The sequence below is a fragment of the Gymnoscopelus microlampas genome (assembly GCF_963454915.1).
Source record: "Gymnoscopelus microlampas genome assembly, chromosome: 7".
Taxonomy (NCBI): domain Eukaryota; kingdom Metazoa; phylum Chordata; class Actinopteri; order Myctophiformes; family Myctophidae; genus Gymnoscopelus; species Gymnoscopelus microlampas.
The window spans coordinates 49,715,721-49,731,225 of record NC_139944.1 but is presented as its reverse complement, the minus strand read 5'-3'; the positions used below and the strand labels follow the sequence as shown (position 1 = coordinate 49,731,225).

Below are 15,505 nucleotides of genomic sequence, written 5' to 3'. Positions count from 1 at the left end.
TTAATCCATTAAGAACGGGAACGGCATCTGTGCCATTTTAAGATATCTTTGGCTGTTAAAAAATAGCAGATCTACAAGCTCATAGCGCGGCACCGAGTGCCGCGCTATGAGCTTGTAGATCTGCTATTTTTGAAAAATCTTGTATATATACACTTTTTCTTTTTAAAAGCAAACATTTGTAACTCAAATCTTTGCTTCTGGGGGGGAAATATTTTCAGATGGGGGTCCGCGGCCAAATACATATCATTTTGGGAGGTCCTTGACATGAAAAAATGTGAGCATTTCGGATTATAGCAACATACCTTTAAAAAAAAAGAAAACTGTTAGGATTTAGAGGACATTTGTAGAATTCCCAAAAGCAAGCATTTTGAATAACCAAAGAAATCTTGACAAAAATGACACAGATGCGTTCCCGGTCTTAATGGTTTAATTGGGAACGTGACTGCAGAAATCACCTCAGGGGGATGACTAGAGAAACATTTGAGCACATTAATAAGAATTTAGAGTGCAGACCTTTGCTAAGGCTGCCCTGTCTGTTTCAACATGTCCTGCAGGTTCGCCATATTATGTTCAATGGGCCTCATTCATGATTCCACGAGCGTATAGTCTGATTCATCAGTCAGTCAGTCAGTCATTCATTCATTATTATTTTGACCTGAATCTGTTCATTGTAGGTACACCAAAAACCCACGTCTGCTCTGAGGCACTCGTAGGTGGCAGAATCCGTGTGTGGCTTTTAATTGAATGCCTTATTTTTATTCCTCATGCAAAATCAATTGCTACAGTGCCAAACCTCAAACAAATGTTAATGTGCCCAACATGTGTCAAAACATAAAAGAAAAGGAAAAAAACGATGTCTGATGTATATTGCTTGTTTTTGAAGTAAGGATGCATAACTAGGCTTATAGGCATGATGCAAATTCAAACAGATTTTTATTTACAGTATGCATCAGTTGACACATTTAGAGCTGAACATAATTACACAGCCCCTTTCATGAATGAGACGTTGGTCTATACATAGCAAACCTACACTAAAATAGTGTTTCGAAATCCCGACGTCACTCCGTTATCCCCTGGGTTACGGAAGTATCTTTTCTATTGAAAGTACCCTATATTAGTGACACAATCTTGACATGAGAAGCACGTTAATGCCAGGGTGTTTGTAACCGGGGCCTTTTGTATTTCCTGTTCCCTCGGCTCAAAGTGACAGTGAGGTCATGCGACCGTGGTGTAGTTCATTTATAGCGTAATGTTAGCCTTTTAATTCATTAAGAAATCATAAAAGTGGTGTTAGTTTGAGGATTATACTTACTGAACAAAATGTGTACAGTATGTATCATACATTTGTATATACCACAGAGCTTATTTTGGAAAATCCCATAGGCTTTTGGTCGAGGGAACCAGGACAATGTTTACTTCCTGCTTCCACCTACGCAATGTCATCTCTATCACACTATATCAGTGTTTCCCAAACAATGGGTTGGGACCCATTTTTGGATCGCAGTTTTCTGGGGTCATGAGTTAATATCCCGGCGGGGGGTTTTACGTTTCCAAAAATGTGTGTAAAACTATTATTTAAAAAGAATTTCAGAAAATGTCTAAAAAATGTAAGTAAAACTTTTTAAGAAATTGTGAAAATAGCAGATGTACAAGCTCACACGTGTCATGTGTCTCATTGCGATGTGTCTCATTGCGATGTGTCTCATTGCGGCTTGTAGATAGGCTATTTTCACTACACTGTTAAAAATAGCTTATGTCGTTAATTCATAATGTATTTTTTTTGTACATTTGGGTCTATTTTGGGTCTCGAACTAAAACGTTTGGGAAACAGAGCAGTACATTTCACCTCACCAACCCATGCGGTGTATTTGTACAGGAAAGATCCTTTATTTAGGCCATATTCCTTGCCCCAATTCAACTAATCATTCCTACCTTGCTTCCTACCTTGCTTCCTGCAGGACTTCTTGGGCCAGGTGTTTTGTACTCTCGGGGAGATCGTGGGTTCACCAGCCAGCCGACTGGAGAAGCCATTAGGGTGAGTACACATTTCAACCATCTCACTTTTCATCGCTGTCGGGTGGAAACCTTGTATGTTCCTTTATATTATATATAAATAAAACAAGTTAAATAGTGAAAATCACAGATCTACAAGCTCACCATGTGTCACAATGCGACATGTTGTGAGCTTGTAGATCTGCTATTTTCTATAGTATGATGAGGAAGGTAGGGCATCAATTTACGAAAAAAACAAACAAACAAAAAAAACGTAATAGTTGAAAGATGGAGACACAGTACAAGGTTTCTGCCCTGACAGCAACGTTTTATCAAAACCCTGACTCAGTCCAGGAGGGACCTCTGTTCCTTTCTCGGTTGTGCCCATATGGTGCATGCATGATGCACGCCCTGCGCTGTGTGCCCATGGTTAAGTAGATGCAGGACCTGCATGCCTAACCACACACGCTACATCATGGCCTGATCTGAACTGAACACACTTATAAGCAGTGTAAAAATGGAAGCAGAGGTTGTTGGTTCACAAGCACAGCCTCTGAAAATGTGAGAGGGCGGGATCAACCCTCCACTAACACCCTGCCGCTGGCCTTGGTGCTGAAAATACCAGCACTTGTTCTGTATAGGCTCTAATGGTTGATGTTCCACGAACACTACACATATCTTACTGTGTGGTGCGGTTACACTGAAGGTGTGTGTTGGTGTGTGTGATTCTGAACGTGGCTGTTTGTCATCCTCCAGTCATTTTGCATGGAGTGTTCCGTCACAGGTGGAGCTCATGAGTTTGACTTGGTGGTAGAACGGTGCTGAGGTGTGAAGGGCCCGCTTCATTTTTACCTCAGCCTCATGTTGGAATGAGTCGTTTGTCTGGAAGAGGAGCTGTTATGAAGCAGAAGCTAATGGTGTTGACAGGTTACGGAGGGGAAGCAGTGAAAAGGAAAAAGAATGCATGCGCGCGCACGCACGCACGCACGCACGCACGCACGCACGCACGCACGCACACACACACACACACACACACACACACACACACACACACACACACACACACACACACACACACACACACACACACACACACACACACACACACACACACACACACACACACACACACACACACACACACATGCAAACACACACACACACACACGCACTCAACCTTGAAGTGACCACCTAGACAATAAAAGCCAGTCAAACAGTCGTCTCCTTGAAAATCCCTTGGCTTTAAATCCTTATACGTTTGTTGCTTTTAGAGACCCTGAGAGGTTTATTATATTGATGGTTGACAGGAAGGTTATCGAGGGACACACACACACACACACACACACACACACACACACACACACACACACACACACACACACACACACACACACACTCTCTCACACTAACTGAACTCTTTATCACACTATACATACAGAGCTGCCTGTCTGTGTGTATGTCTGTCCGTCCATCCATCCGCTACACCTACACACCTAGGGCGGCTGTGGCTCAGGAGGTAGAGCAGGTCGTCCTATGATCCGTGGGGTCGGCGGTTCGAATCCCAGGCTCCTCCTGTCCACATGTTGTCCTTGGGCAAGACACTGAACCCTACATTGCCTCCAATGATTCGGTCGGTGCTAGCTTGCCACCATTGGTGTGTGAATGTGGGGAAAAAGTGGGGAGGCTGGCGTCGACTGTTTGCCGCTCCACCTCCCAATGCCCCCCCCCCCCCTGTATGAATGAATGAACCATTGTAAAGCGCTTTGAGCACTTGGAAAAGTGCTATAAAATGCAATTCATTATTATTATTACTCTCCGCAGGAGAGTATTGTTTTCACTTTCTAAATATGACACACCGATTGGTCAAGCCACACGTGACAATACGGTGACATACTGTATAAATACATGGCGTCACTTTGACAGTGTCTCTGCCACTGTCAAAGTGAGGTAAGACAGGAACCATCACGAAATGGCTGCATGGCTGATACATAATTGGCAGATAGGACGGATAGGACACTTATACAGACAGGACGGATAGGACACTTATACAGACAGGACGGATAGGACACTTACATAGACAGGAGGATATGACACTTACACAGACAGGACGGATAGGACACTTACAGTATACAGACAGGACGGATAGGACACTTACAGTATACAGACAGGACGGATAGGACACTTACAGTATACAGACAGGACGGATAGGACACTTATACAGACAGGAGGGATAGGACACTTACACAGACAGGAGGGATAGGACACTTACATAGACAGGACGGATAGGACACTTATACAGACAAGATGGATAGGACACTTATACAGACGGATAGGACACTTATACAGACAGGACGGATCGGACACTTATACAGACAGGATGGATAGGACAGTTAGAACATAAGAATTAGAACATTCCCAACATTCCCAACACAAGTCTGGTAAGAGTGAGGTAAGACGGGAACAATCACGAAATGGTTGAGAAATGGCGGATACTGTAACAATTGGATAGGACACTTACACAGACAGGACGGATAGGACACTTACACAGACAGGACAGATAGGACACTTACATAGACAGGACGGATAGGACACTTATACAGACAGGAGGGATAGGACACTTATACAGACAGGACGGATAGGACACTTATACAGATAGAACATTCCCAACATTCCCAACAGCGGAGAGTTGTGCTCCGAGGAGCACTTTTTCTAGTTATTATTATTACACCACACATTTCGTAGTAGAAAAATGAGATTTGAGACACTACTGTAAACATGAAATTGAGGGAGCGGCGCGGGGAGAGAGAGGTTGATAAGTGAAGGAGAGAGAGGGTGATAAGTGAAGGAGAGAGGGTAAGAAGTGACGACAATAAGAATGACACAGTAAGGGTACGAGAGGAGACAGTCAATAGCATGGACGCTTTGGAAAGGAGACAGTGACATTATAATACAAGGACATGGAACAGGAAGACGAAGGGAGAGGGAGAGAGAGAGAGGGAGAGAGACAGCACATCTGACAGATGTTTCCGAACAGATAATTATTGTAATTAAAGCAAAGGGCAAAGCGCTGTGCAAAATTACCCAAATCACCTCTCTCTGTCTCCGCTTGCCGCGTGAAGCACTAACCACAGCAATGGAGGGGGCATCATGTCAGGAGCCTCTTTTGTGCTTCCATCAAGGCCGGTACAAGGCAGCCGTAATTCAGATGATGTTTTAGCCAAATGCATTTATTAGGAATAATGAACGAACGCCTTCACGCTGCTTCTCAGGTTTAGAACAGAGCGATTCTCAACTTGTAAAGGACGCTAATGGCAACAACAAGCCATAGTGCTTTCTTATGGGTTTAAAATCCTCTGAACAGACAGACCTTGTATTGAACTGTACTTTCCTTCCCATTAATTTACAGTATAAAGAAAAGGGGAAACGGTCATAGTATTTTTTCTGAAAGTGCATGAACGCTTTCGAGATTTTACATTTTTCAATTGAGTTTTCCTTCGATGAATTGAGTACAAAGGACCCCAATGGAGACGAGCCATAGTGCTTTATTGGGTTTAAAATCCACTTAACAGACCTTGTATTGAACTGTACTTAAATACATTTAAGTAAATACATTATTCAATCAATCCATCAATCAGTGGGCCTTGATCCTGAAAAGGTTGAGAGGAACCACTGTTTTAGAATATTAGGCTTGACTGAATTTCAGCTCCTCCGCCAATTAATGGAGATGGATGGGATTGACATGATCGCTGCAGAGTGCGTATTTGTACAATTACCATTTGCACTTTAATTTAGGCATTTAGCAGCAACACTCAGACGAACCCTAATAGTCAACAAGCATCAGGTTCAAGTATAGAGTGCAAACTGCAAAGTAAACAAAGTGCTACAAAGTGCAGAGCGTACATCAAGCCTATAACGTCTGTCTAAATGGAAACTGGCATCTAGAGTTGTAGGGGTTGAAGTGGAGTCTGAAGAGGTGAGTTCTCAGACTTGTCACAGGGGGTAATTGAGGAGTGAGTCTGCACAGACGTCCTGACATTTTGTAACTGCAAATGTCGAGAGCTTGCACACAAACAAACTATTAGTAGAGGATTCACTTCCCTGACTCCCATCCCAGAGGAGTAGGAGGTCATTGAGAAGTCTTGCCTTCTCTCCTGAACTCTCTGACGCCAGAGAATTGCTTTGACACATTTCAGGAGATAACTCAACTTGACTTTTTGGAGAAACAATTGGCTATATGTCATTGTTCAAAAGTGATATACTGTAGCCCAGCTGGTGTAAAGTTTACTTAAGTACTGTACTTAAGAAACCTTTTGAGGTATTTTCCAATTGTCAGTACTTTTCAGTTACTTCTACTCACTCCATCTAGAGGCAAATATTGTACTTTTTACTCCGCTACAATTACTTGAAAACTTTAGTTAGGACTAGTTTCTTTGTAGATTTGTTATTATTATTACAACACATACATTACCCACTTCAGCCCTATATACATTTCGGCCATTTGAAAATAGCCGATCTACAAGCTCACAATGCGTCGCGAAGCATCATATACATTTGAAAACTTGTGAAATGGGACATTCTGCATAATGAGTACTTTCTACTTTTGGTACTTTAAGCACATTCATACTTTACTTTATACAATTTATTATACAATACTTTTGTTATTTTACTCAACAAAATTTTTTATTCTGGACTTTTACTTGTAACAGAGTATTTCTACATTGCAGTATTAATACTTTTACGTAAGTAAAAAAAAAATAATTGCACTTTTTCAACCACTGCCTCTTTCCCCATTCTAACACCTCCATGTAACCGCAAACGTCGAGAGCTTGCACACAAAGACTATTAGTGAGGATTCACTTCCCTGACTCCCATCCCACAGGAGGTCACACTCTCCTGAACTCTCTGACACCAAAGAATTGCTTTGACACATTTCAGGAGATAACTCAACTTGATTTTCTGGAGACACAATTGGCTATATGTCGAAGAGATATACCATGTCATATACCAGTTGAACTTTGTGAACTCTACAATAATAAGATGGGAGGATTGCGGTACTGTATACGCAGCTTAACCCATTCAATCCAGGGACGCATCTGAGTCATTTTAGATGTCTTTGGCTATTCCAAAATAGCAGATATACAAGGTAATAGCGCGGCACCGAGTGCCGCGCTATTAGCTTGTAGATCTGCTATTTATTTTTAATCGTGAACATTTTTGAAAATATTTGAGTGTATATATTCTTAAAGGGAACATTTTTGACTCAAATCTTTGCTTCATGGGGGGTCCCTATTACAACATATTTTGAGATGGTGGGGGTCCGCGACCGAATACATATAATTGTGGGGGTCCTTGACAGGAAAAAGTTTTAGAACCACTGATTATAGAAACGTACGTTTAAAAAAAAAAAATAATGTGTTAGGATTTAGAAGACATTTTGTGGAATCCCCAGAAGCAAAGATTTGAGTAAAAAATGTTCACTTTAAAAAAATGTATATATTCAAAAGCTTTGCACAAACGTTGACGATTTTATTCAAAAATACAAGCTCATAGCGCTCATAGTGCCGCGCTATGAGCTTCTAGATATGCTATTTTTGAATAGCCAAAGAAATCTAATGATGATGACACAGATTCTTTCCCGGTCTAAATGGGTTACTTTAGCCGTTGTGCACATCTTTCCCTCAGGGCTGTCTTGTACCAGAGAAGTAACTGTATACACAGTAAAATCCTGGGCGCTAATCTTAACTCTGAGAATATACAGGATAACCCTCACGGGTCCGTTTGGTATAACATTTTGTACGCTCTCTGAGTTACAAATGGATAAATGAACACTGAGGATTTTGCTGTGCGGCGCAGAAGATGCTCTTGAGACCAGTTTGCATTGGCGGCTCCATAATGGCCCGACCTTAGGGCTGAATACAGATGTGTGTGTGTGTGTGTGTGAGAGTGTGTGTGTGTGTGAGATCATGCAAAGCCTTGCAATGGAAGGCCAGGAGATGTTTACCCCCACAGCGCTTCTGCTCAAGGATGTTAAAAGTGTAGTTGTACTTACCGGAGCTGTGAGGAAAGTGGGGGAAAAAAGACTCTCTGGACATTGGCTGTATTAAACCCAAAGGAAAATGTTGTAACTTTTGACAAGTCACACACACACACACACACACACACACACACACACACACACACACACACACACACACACACACACACACACACACACACACACACACACACACACACACACACACACACACACACACACACACACACACACACACACACACACACTCACAGAGGCACGTACACACATGTAACTAATTGTAACTTTTGCTCTCAGCCATGAAAATGTAAATTTCCCTCAAGGGGACCAGAAAAATGTCCCCATAAGTCACTTTTGCCTGGTTTTACTATCCTTGAGCGCACACACACACACACACACACACACACACACACACACACACACACACACACACACACACACACACACACACACACACACACACACACACACACACACCATGTCCTTGTCTGAGGCTTTGTGCCTGTCTGCTGGCCATGCTGTAATGAGCCACCCTGTGCCACTGGGACATCCCCACATGTCCTATGGGCACCACTCAAGTTTTATTTAACCACCCACTCTGTATGGCTCTCCTTTATATCTCCATATATATATATATATATATATATATTTTTTCCCCCCGTAAATGAATACCATATACTTCATACTACAGTGTCACACAAAAGTAGCAAAAATAGCCGAACTACAGGCTCAAAACGCACCGCCAAGAGACGCGTTTTGAGCTTGTATACAAGTTCGGCTATTTTTTTTATTTTTGAATTTTAATCCTGAAACTCCATCCGACAGCAACGATATACTGTATATGACTATTCAGTCATATTATAATGTATGTCATATCATATATACCCATACAGTATATGATTATGTAATATCAATAAGATACAGTAGCCCATTGACCATTGGCTCATTTTTATTTTTTTATTTCAATTGACTATAATCTTGTTGTGTTGTTGTGACTTCTGTTGTATCCTACTACTCACCTGCCAGTGAGGAGCCCCCACCAGGAGGACGTAGAGCCCTTGTCTTACTCCTCCCGCCCGACACTCCCTGCATGACAGGTGCCGCCCCAGCTTGTATAGGATTACATATAGTGACAAATATCACCCTCCCCACCCGGCTACCCTCCCCCGAACACAGGCCAATTGTGTTCGTGTAGAACAGTGGTTTTCAACCTTTTTCGCGTCAAGGACCCCCAAATTGACACATATTAGCCCAGGGACCCCCATTTGAAAAGATATGCCAGGGACTCAACCATTTTGATTTCTTGGGGGTCCCAATCTACACTGGATCACCATCATCAGTGTTTATTTAACTCTGAGAGTGTACAAATGGAACCAAATGGACCCGTTAGGGTCCATTTGGTTCCATTTGTACACTCTCAGAGTTACAGACACATAAGGGTCAATTTGGTTCCTAATTATTGATTTGGCTAGGGACCCCCTGGAACCCCCTCAAGGACCACTGGTGGTCCCCGGACCACTGGTTGAAAACCCCTGGTGTAGACGCTCGACAAAGCCGGATGCACCGCGCGGAGATTTGAACCTCTGCGGTGGTGGTGGGCAGGCTCTTCAGCACTGCACCACCCGAGCGCCCGACTATATGAACTTATATTGATCCATTTTATCAACCAAGGCTTTGAGGAGTAATCAAAGGCCAGCATGTCAAACATCATGCTTACTGTACCAGTGACTCATTCAGGACAGCTCTAGCTTATAAACCCACAGTATAGAAATACCATTATACACCCCCTCCTCTCTCTCTCTCTCTCTCTCACACTCACACACACACACACACACACACACACACACACACACACACACACACACACACACACACACACACACACACACACACACACACACACACACACAGTCATTGATTTATTTTGATTAACTCCATACACTAGATTGCATACCAAAAAAAAGAGCCTCAATGTGTGGTTTTGTCTCGCCGCCCACTTAGTTTTTTGTCCCCAGCTAATTGTATTGATTTTAATCGTCCGGAAATGAGTGGTGGTTTAATTAGCAGGACACTGTGTTCTCCATGCCATGTGGTATAGACAAAAGAGAGAGAAAAGCAAATGAGAAGAGACAGACCAACAAATAGATAAAACAGACAGAATGGATGAATCAGCTTTATAGTTTGTTTTGTTATTTCCATAGAAAAAAGACAGACAGACAGACAGACAGGCTTGCTTACTTGCTTATGGTAGTCCATCGTATCCGATGATGACTTCTTCTTTTGGTGAGTTTTGAGGTGACAGTGAAGTCAGTGAAGTGTGTTAGTTGTCACTGCAGTGACCATCTTTCCCTCGCCTCACTCGGGCGGCAGTGGCTCAGGGGCAGAGTGGCCGGTAGAGCGGGCCGGAGGGGAAAATCGCAAGGTGTCGAAGTGTCCTTGAGCAAGACGCTGAACCCCTAATTGCTCCCGATGAGCAGGTTGGTGCCTTGCATGGTTTCCTCCGCCATCGGTGTATGAATGTGTGTGTGAATGTGTGTGTGAATGTAATGCACGATCTATGTAAAGCGCTTTGGATAAAAGCGCTATATAAATGCACCGTTTACCACTTACTCCTCTCCTCTTCAAAGCGTTGGAAGTCCAGCTTGGCCAAAAGTTGACTCCAGAGAGAGTTGCTCCCAGGCAGAGCTTTCCTTCCAGCTGCGTGTGTTGTATTCCACATCACCTCTTGAGAGCCGGTCCTTGTATATATATCTCCGCTTTTAACCTCCTGCAGATCGCTGGCCATGACGTAGTTGACCATACAGCAGTTGGGGTGGAAGCCTGGGGCGGCAGCGGCTCAGGGGTAGAGTAGCCAGTAGAGAGGCCAGATGGAAACCGCAACGTTCCCAGTTCGATCCCGGGCTCCCCCAGAGTTAGTGTCGAAGTGTCCTTGAGCAAGACGCTGAACCCCTAATTGCTCCCGATGAGCAGGTTGGTGCCTTGCATGGTTTCCTCCGCCATCGGTGTATGAATGTGTGTGTGAATGTGTGTGTGAATGTAATGCACAATCTATGTAAAGCGCTTTGGATAAAAGCGCTATATAAATGCACCGTTACCACTTACTCCTCTCCTCTTCAAAGCGTTGGAAGTCCAGCTTGGCCAAAAGTTGACTCCAGAGAGAGTTGCTCCCAGGCAGAGCTTTCCTTCCAGCTGCGTGTGTTGTATTCCACATCACCTCTTGAGAGCCGGTCCTTGTATATATATCTCCGCTTTTAACCTCCTGCAGATCGCTGGCCATGACGTAGTTGACCATACAGCAGTTGGGGTGGAAGCCTGGGGCGGCAGCGGCTCAGGGGTAGAGTAGCCAGTAGAGAGGCCAGATGGAAACCGCAACGTTCCCAGTTCGATCCCGGGCTCCCCCAGAGTTAGTGTCGAAGTGTCCTTGAGCAAGACGCTGAACCCCTAATTGCTCCCGATGAGCAGGTTGGTGCCTTGCATGGTTTCCTCTGCCATCGGTGTGTGAATGTGTGTGTGAATGGGTGAATGTAATGCACAATCTATGTAAAGCGCTTTGGATAAAAGTGCTATATAAATGCACCATTTACCGGCATGTCCTCTGGCATCCGGATGGTGATGGCCGACCCATCGCAGTCGGTACTGAAGAAATGTGGCCTCCATGTTCTTGGCACCAGTTCTATTCAGGACTTCTGTGTGCAGTGTATGTGGTACACCATCACGCCAGGTTATCCCATGAAGGCATGGGCTGGAGACATTTAATGTGAAAGTTCTCCAGCTGATACAGCGATACAGGGTCCAAGCTTCACAGCTTACAGTAGAGTATAGTGTGGAGACACAGATGGCTTGATGAGACTGCTACAGTATCCTTGGTGTGAATGCTGCAGGTGTTTGTTCAAAAACACCCTCTTACGCCGCCTATACAGTAGCAACAGAGGCTGAGACCTTATCCCATTTTGAGCATCGCTAACAGTCCATACTCTAAAATAAGCTGGAGTTGTTGGTGTCGTGCCATCAGTGCAGCAACTGATAAAGGTTGGAAGGGATTATAATGAGCAAGGGGAATGTGTGAATGTCAACATTGTTTGCATCTCTGGTGGGAATCTCGTTTGCAAAGTTTTCTATAAAAACAAAAGAGCTTAGTTTAAGCCCGACGTTATTGCGCCTGTACACATGTGTGCACGTTTTTCCCAGAATAAACCCTGATGATATGAATGTGTCTAAAAAAGATAAAGCAATAAACCTAGAGATTATATGAATGATCCTACTCTATGGTTACAGGATCCCTGAGATTTTCCATCATTCATTATCTAATGTGAAAGATAACGGGTACAGTAGGTGATGTTCAAACAGTTTTGACCTTTTCTTGAGTTAGGGAGGGGAGGGAAGGGGAGGGGAGGGGGGGTTGGATTATAACACGACTTTGTTGAAGAAGGAGATGTATAGACAGACAGACCTTTACTGATCAGGCAAGGGAAATGTAGTTGTCATAGCAGCACCTCAATAAAACACGGGACAGATGCAAGTAGAGATGCACCTAAGCTTAATTTTTTTTTTTTTTTTTTAAACAAAATATACAAAATACCAGATGGCCATTTGCACTTCGACTGGCCCGGGATTTGCATATTGTATGAACTATTAATAGATCTACCAGTAGTATGGCCATTTGGGAACAATATGAGGCTTAGAGACAGAAGCTTGCCTCTATGTATGATACCATTGTCCATCCCAGAAGTCCAAGAGTAAAGTTGTCAGAGTAGTAGGCCTACTAGCCAACTTTGTGCTGAGAAACCATGAGACACTAAAGGTCCTTACATACCGGCGAATATACGCAAAATTCAGACTCGTTCCGAATAATTAAAAGACGCTTTTTCGCTTCGCTTTTTCGCTCCATGTATGGAGCCATTGACTTTATAAGGTTTTTTAAAAAAAACACATTATTCGCACGAAGAAATCGCCCCGGTGTGTAAGGACCTTTAGTGTTGACACTTAGTGTTGATTTTGACAGCAAATTTTCATTTAGTTTTAGTCATAGTCTTTTGAATAAAATTCCATTTAGTTTTAGTCATATTTTAGTCATCTGAAATGTTTTGGTCATGTCGGGGCGGCAGTGGCTCAGGGGTGGAGTGGCTCAGGTAGAGTGAACTGGAAACCGCAAGGTTTCCAGTTCGATCCCGGGCTGAGGCAGGCTCCCCCAGAGTTAGTGTTGAAGTGTCCTTGAGCAAGACTATATTGCTCCCGATGAGCAGGTTACTGCCTTGCACGTTTCCCTCTGCCATCGGTGTATGAATGTGTGTGTGAATGTAATGCACAATCTATGCTTTGGATAAAAGCGCTATATAAATGCACCATTTACCATTTATCTCAACCAATCAGATTGCTTCGTCGGAACTACAGTACCTGCTGTATAATTTAATATAAATGAAAGGTTGAGAACCACTGAATGTTTTAGACAATATTGATGTGCGCACCTCGCCTGCTATAGACGAATCCACGCGCTGCCTGTAGCTGCCTGTAGGCGGCCATTGCTGCGGTGTCGCGTCCGCGACACGTTGACACCGCAGCAATGGCTGCACGCAGGGCAGCGCTCCGTGGATTCGTCTATACGGAACGGCTCCTGCTCATTCTGTCAAAATCATTGTCAATCAATGTCTCATGAATGTGTGTGTGAATGGGTGAATGTAATGCACAATCTCTGTAAAGCGCTTTGGATAAAAGCGCTATATAAATGCACCATTTACCATTTAATTATCTCAACCAATCAGATTGCTTCGTCGGAACTACAGTACCTGCTGTATAATTTAATATAAACTAGAAAAAGTGCTCCTCGGAGCACAGGTCTCCGCCAGGTCAGGTAGGTTATCGTGGCCTCCTGGTGGCGCTATAATGTGGAAAGGGTGGCATTTCTTCTTAGATCTTTGATGGCAATTGGACGCTGCATTCATGATTTGAGGCATTTTGTTCAAAAAATGTGTTTTGTTAAATTAGACCTGCTGGTGGCGCTATAACAGGGCAATGTGGAAGGGTGGCATTTCTTCCTCATTGTAGTGCAAATGTGTGAGCAAACTTTCACCGCAATCGGACCCGGCGATGATTTGCGGCATTTTGTTGAAAACGGGCCACTCCTGCAAGCTTTAGATTTCAATCTTAGGATCAGGAGGGAATATGAAAAATCTAACAGATCCATCTTGATCACATGACCATAGAGATCATGTGTACCGATTTGAGTGAGATTTGGATACAATCTGAAGGAGTAATATCCAAAAATGTGTTTTACATAAGTCAGCCTCCTGGTGGTGCTTTAAAAGGCAGATGTGAAAAATGCAGGGCAAACGTGTTTCCTTGGCCTCTATGGAGTGCACATACAAAGTTTTACACAGATCGGTGCAATTATAGGTAAAAACACGAATCGGCCTGTTATAGCGCCACCATGAGGCTTATTTGAAAAATGTCAAGTGGCATTTCTTCCTCACCCTAGTGGGAATGCGTGCAAAATTTCACGGAAATTGCATGCTGTGTTCATGATTTGAGGCATTTTGTTCAAAATGAAGCACTCCTGCAAACTTTGGAAGCTATTCTTAGCCAATCAGGATGGAATATGAAACATCTGAAAGACCCGTTTCGTTTAATGACTATAGAGATACTGTGTACCGATTTGCGTGATGTTTGGACAAAATCTGTAGGAGTACTGTCAAAAAATGTGTTTTGCAAAAAGCGGCCTCCTGATGGCGCTATAACAGGCCCATGTAAAATAATTGGGGCAGAGGTTCTGAATTGGCATCCAGGGAGTGTGTGTGCACAGTTTGGCTGCAATCAAGCCAACGGTGCCAGAGATTAGCTGTCACAGACGGACGGACGGACGGACGGACGGACGGGGTGCAAAACATACTCTCTCGCCATGCCTTACGGCCTGGCGGAGACAATGAAAGGTTGAGAACCACTGAATGTTTTGGACAATATTGATGTGTGCACCTCGCCTGCTATACGGAACGGCTCCTGCTCATTCTGTCCACTTATCGCTTTAACGTTCCCCCATAGACGGATTTCCGCGCGACGTCATCACAGAGCAGAATGCGCAATCTGCGCATGCCTGGGTGAAAGGCGCGTTCGAAAATACAGCCCTGAGCGGCAGTGAGCGCACTGGCCAATACAAACTAATAGGCGAGTGTGCTCCGGTGCGTAATTTCCAAACGCACCCATAGTCTTCCCCCTCCTCTGCGCGGTCATATTCCTCTCATGTTTACTAACAGGAAACCCGTCTATACTGTAGCTTTCTTCCTGAGAGTGCATGTAAGGCTGGTCTAAATCCGAGGTTATCCTCACACGCACTCACAGAGAGAAGCCTCTGTCACGAGACGGCATGTCCATCTGCCTCCGACTTGTAACATCTTAGCGCTCTCTCTCTACAATAAATGTGTTTGAACCCTCTACCTGCTGTGTCCCTGAGTGTCCAACAGAAAGCCCAGACACTTCTTTCTGAAGGGA

At 43.8% G+C, this 15,505-nt stretch overlaps 1 protein-coding gene across 3 annotated transcripts in view; it reads left to right on the top strand.

Annotated features, from left to right (window-relative positions):
• Nucleotides 1-15,505, top strand: part of cpne5b (copine Vb) — a gene marked incomplete at both ends in the record, with an annotated part of 280,331 nt that overhangs the window by 101,309 nt on the left and 163,517 nt on the right. For all 3 annotated transcript variants that reach the window (XM_084061233.1, XM_084061232.1, XM_084061231.1), the window contains one exon: nucleotides 1,959-2,035. In XM_084061233.1, the coding sequence (XP_083917359.1) occupies nucleotides 1,959-2,035 (77 nt within the window). The remainder of the gene's footprint in view (nucleotides 1-1,958; nucleotides 2,036-15,505) is intronic.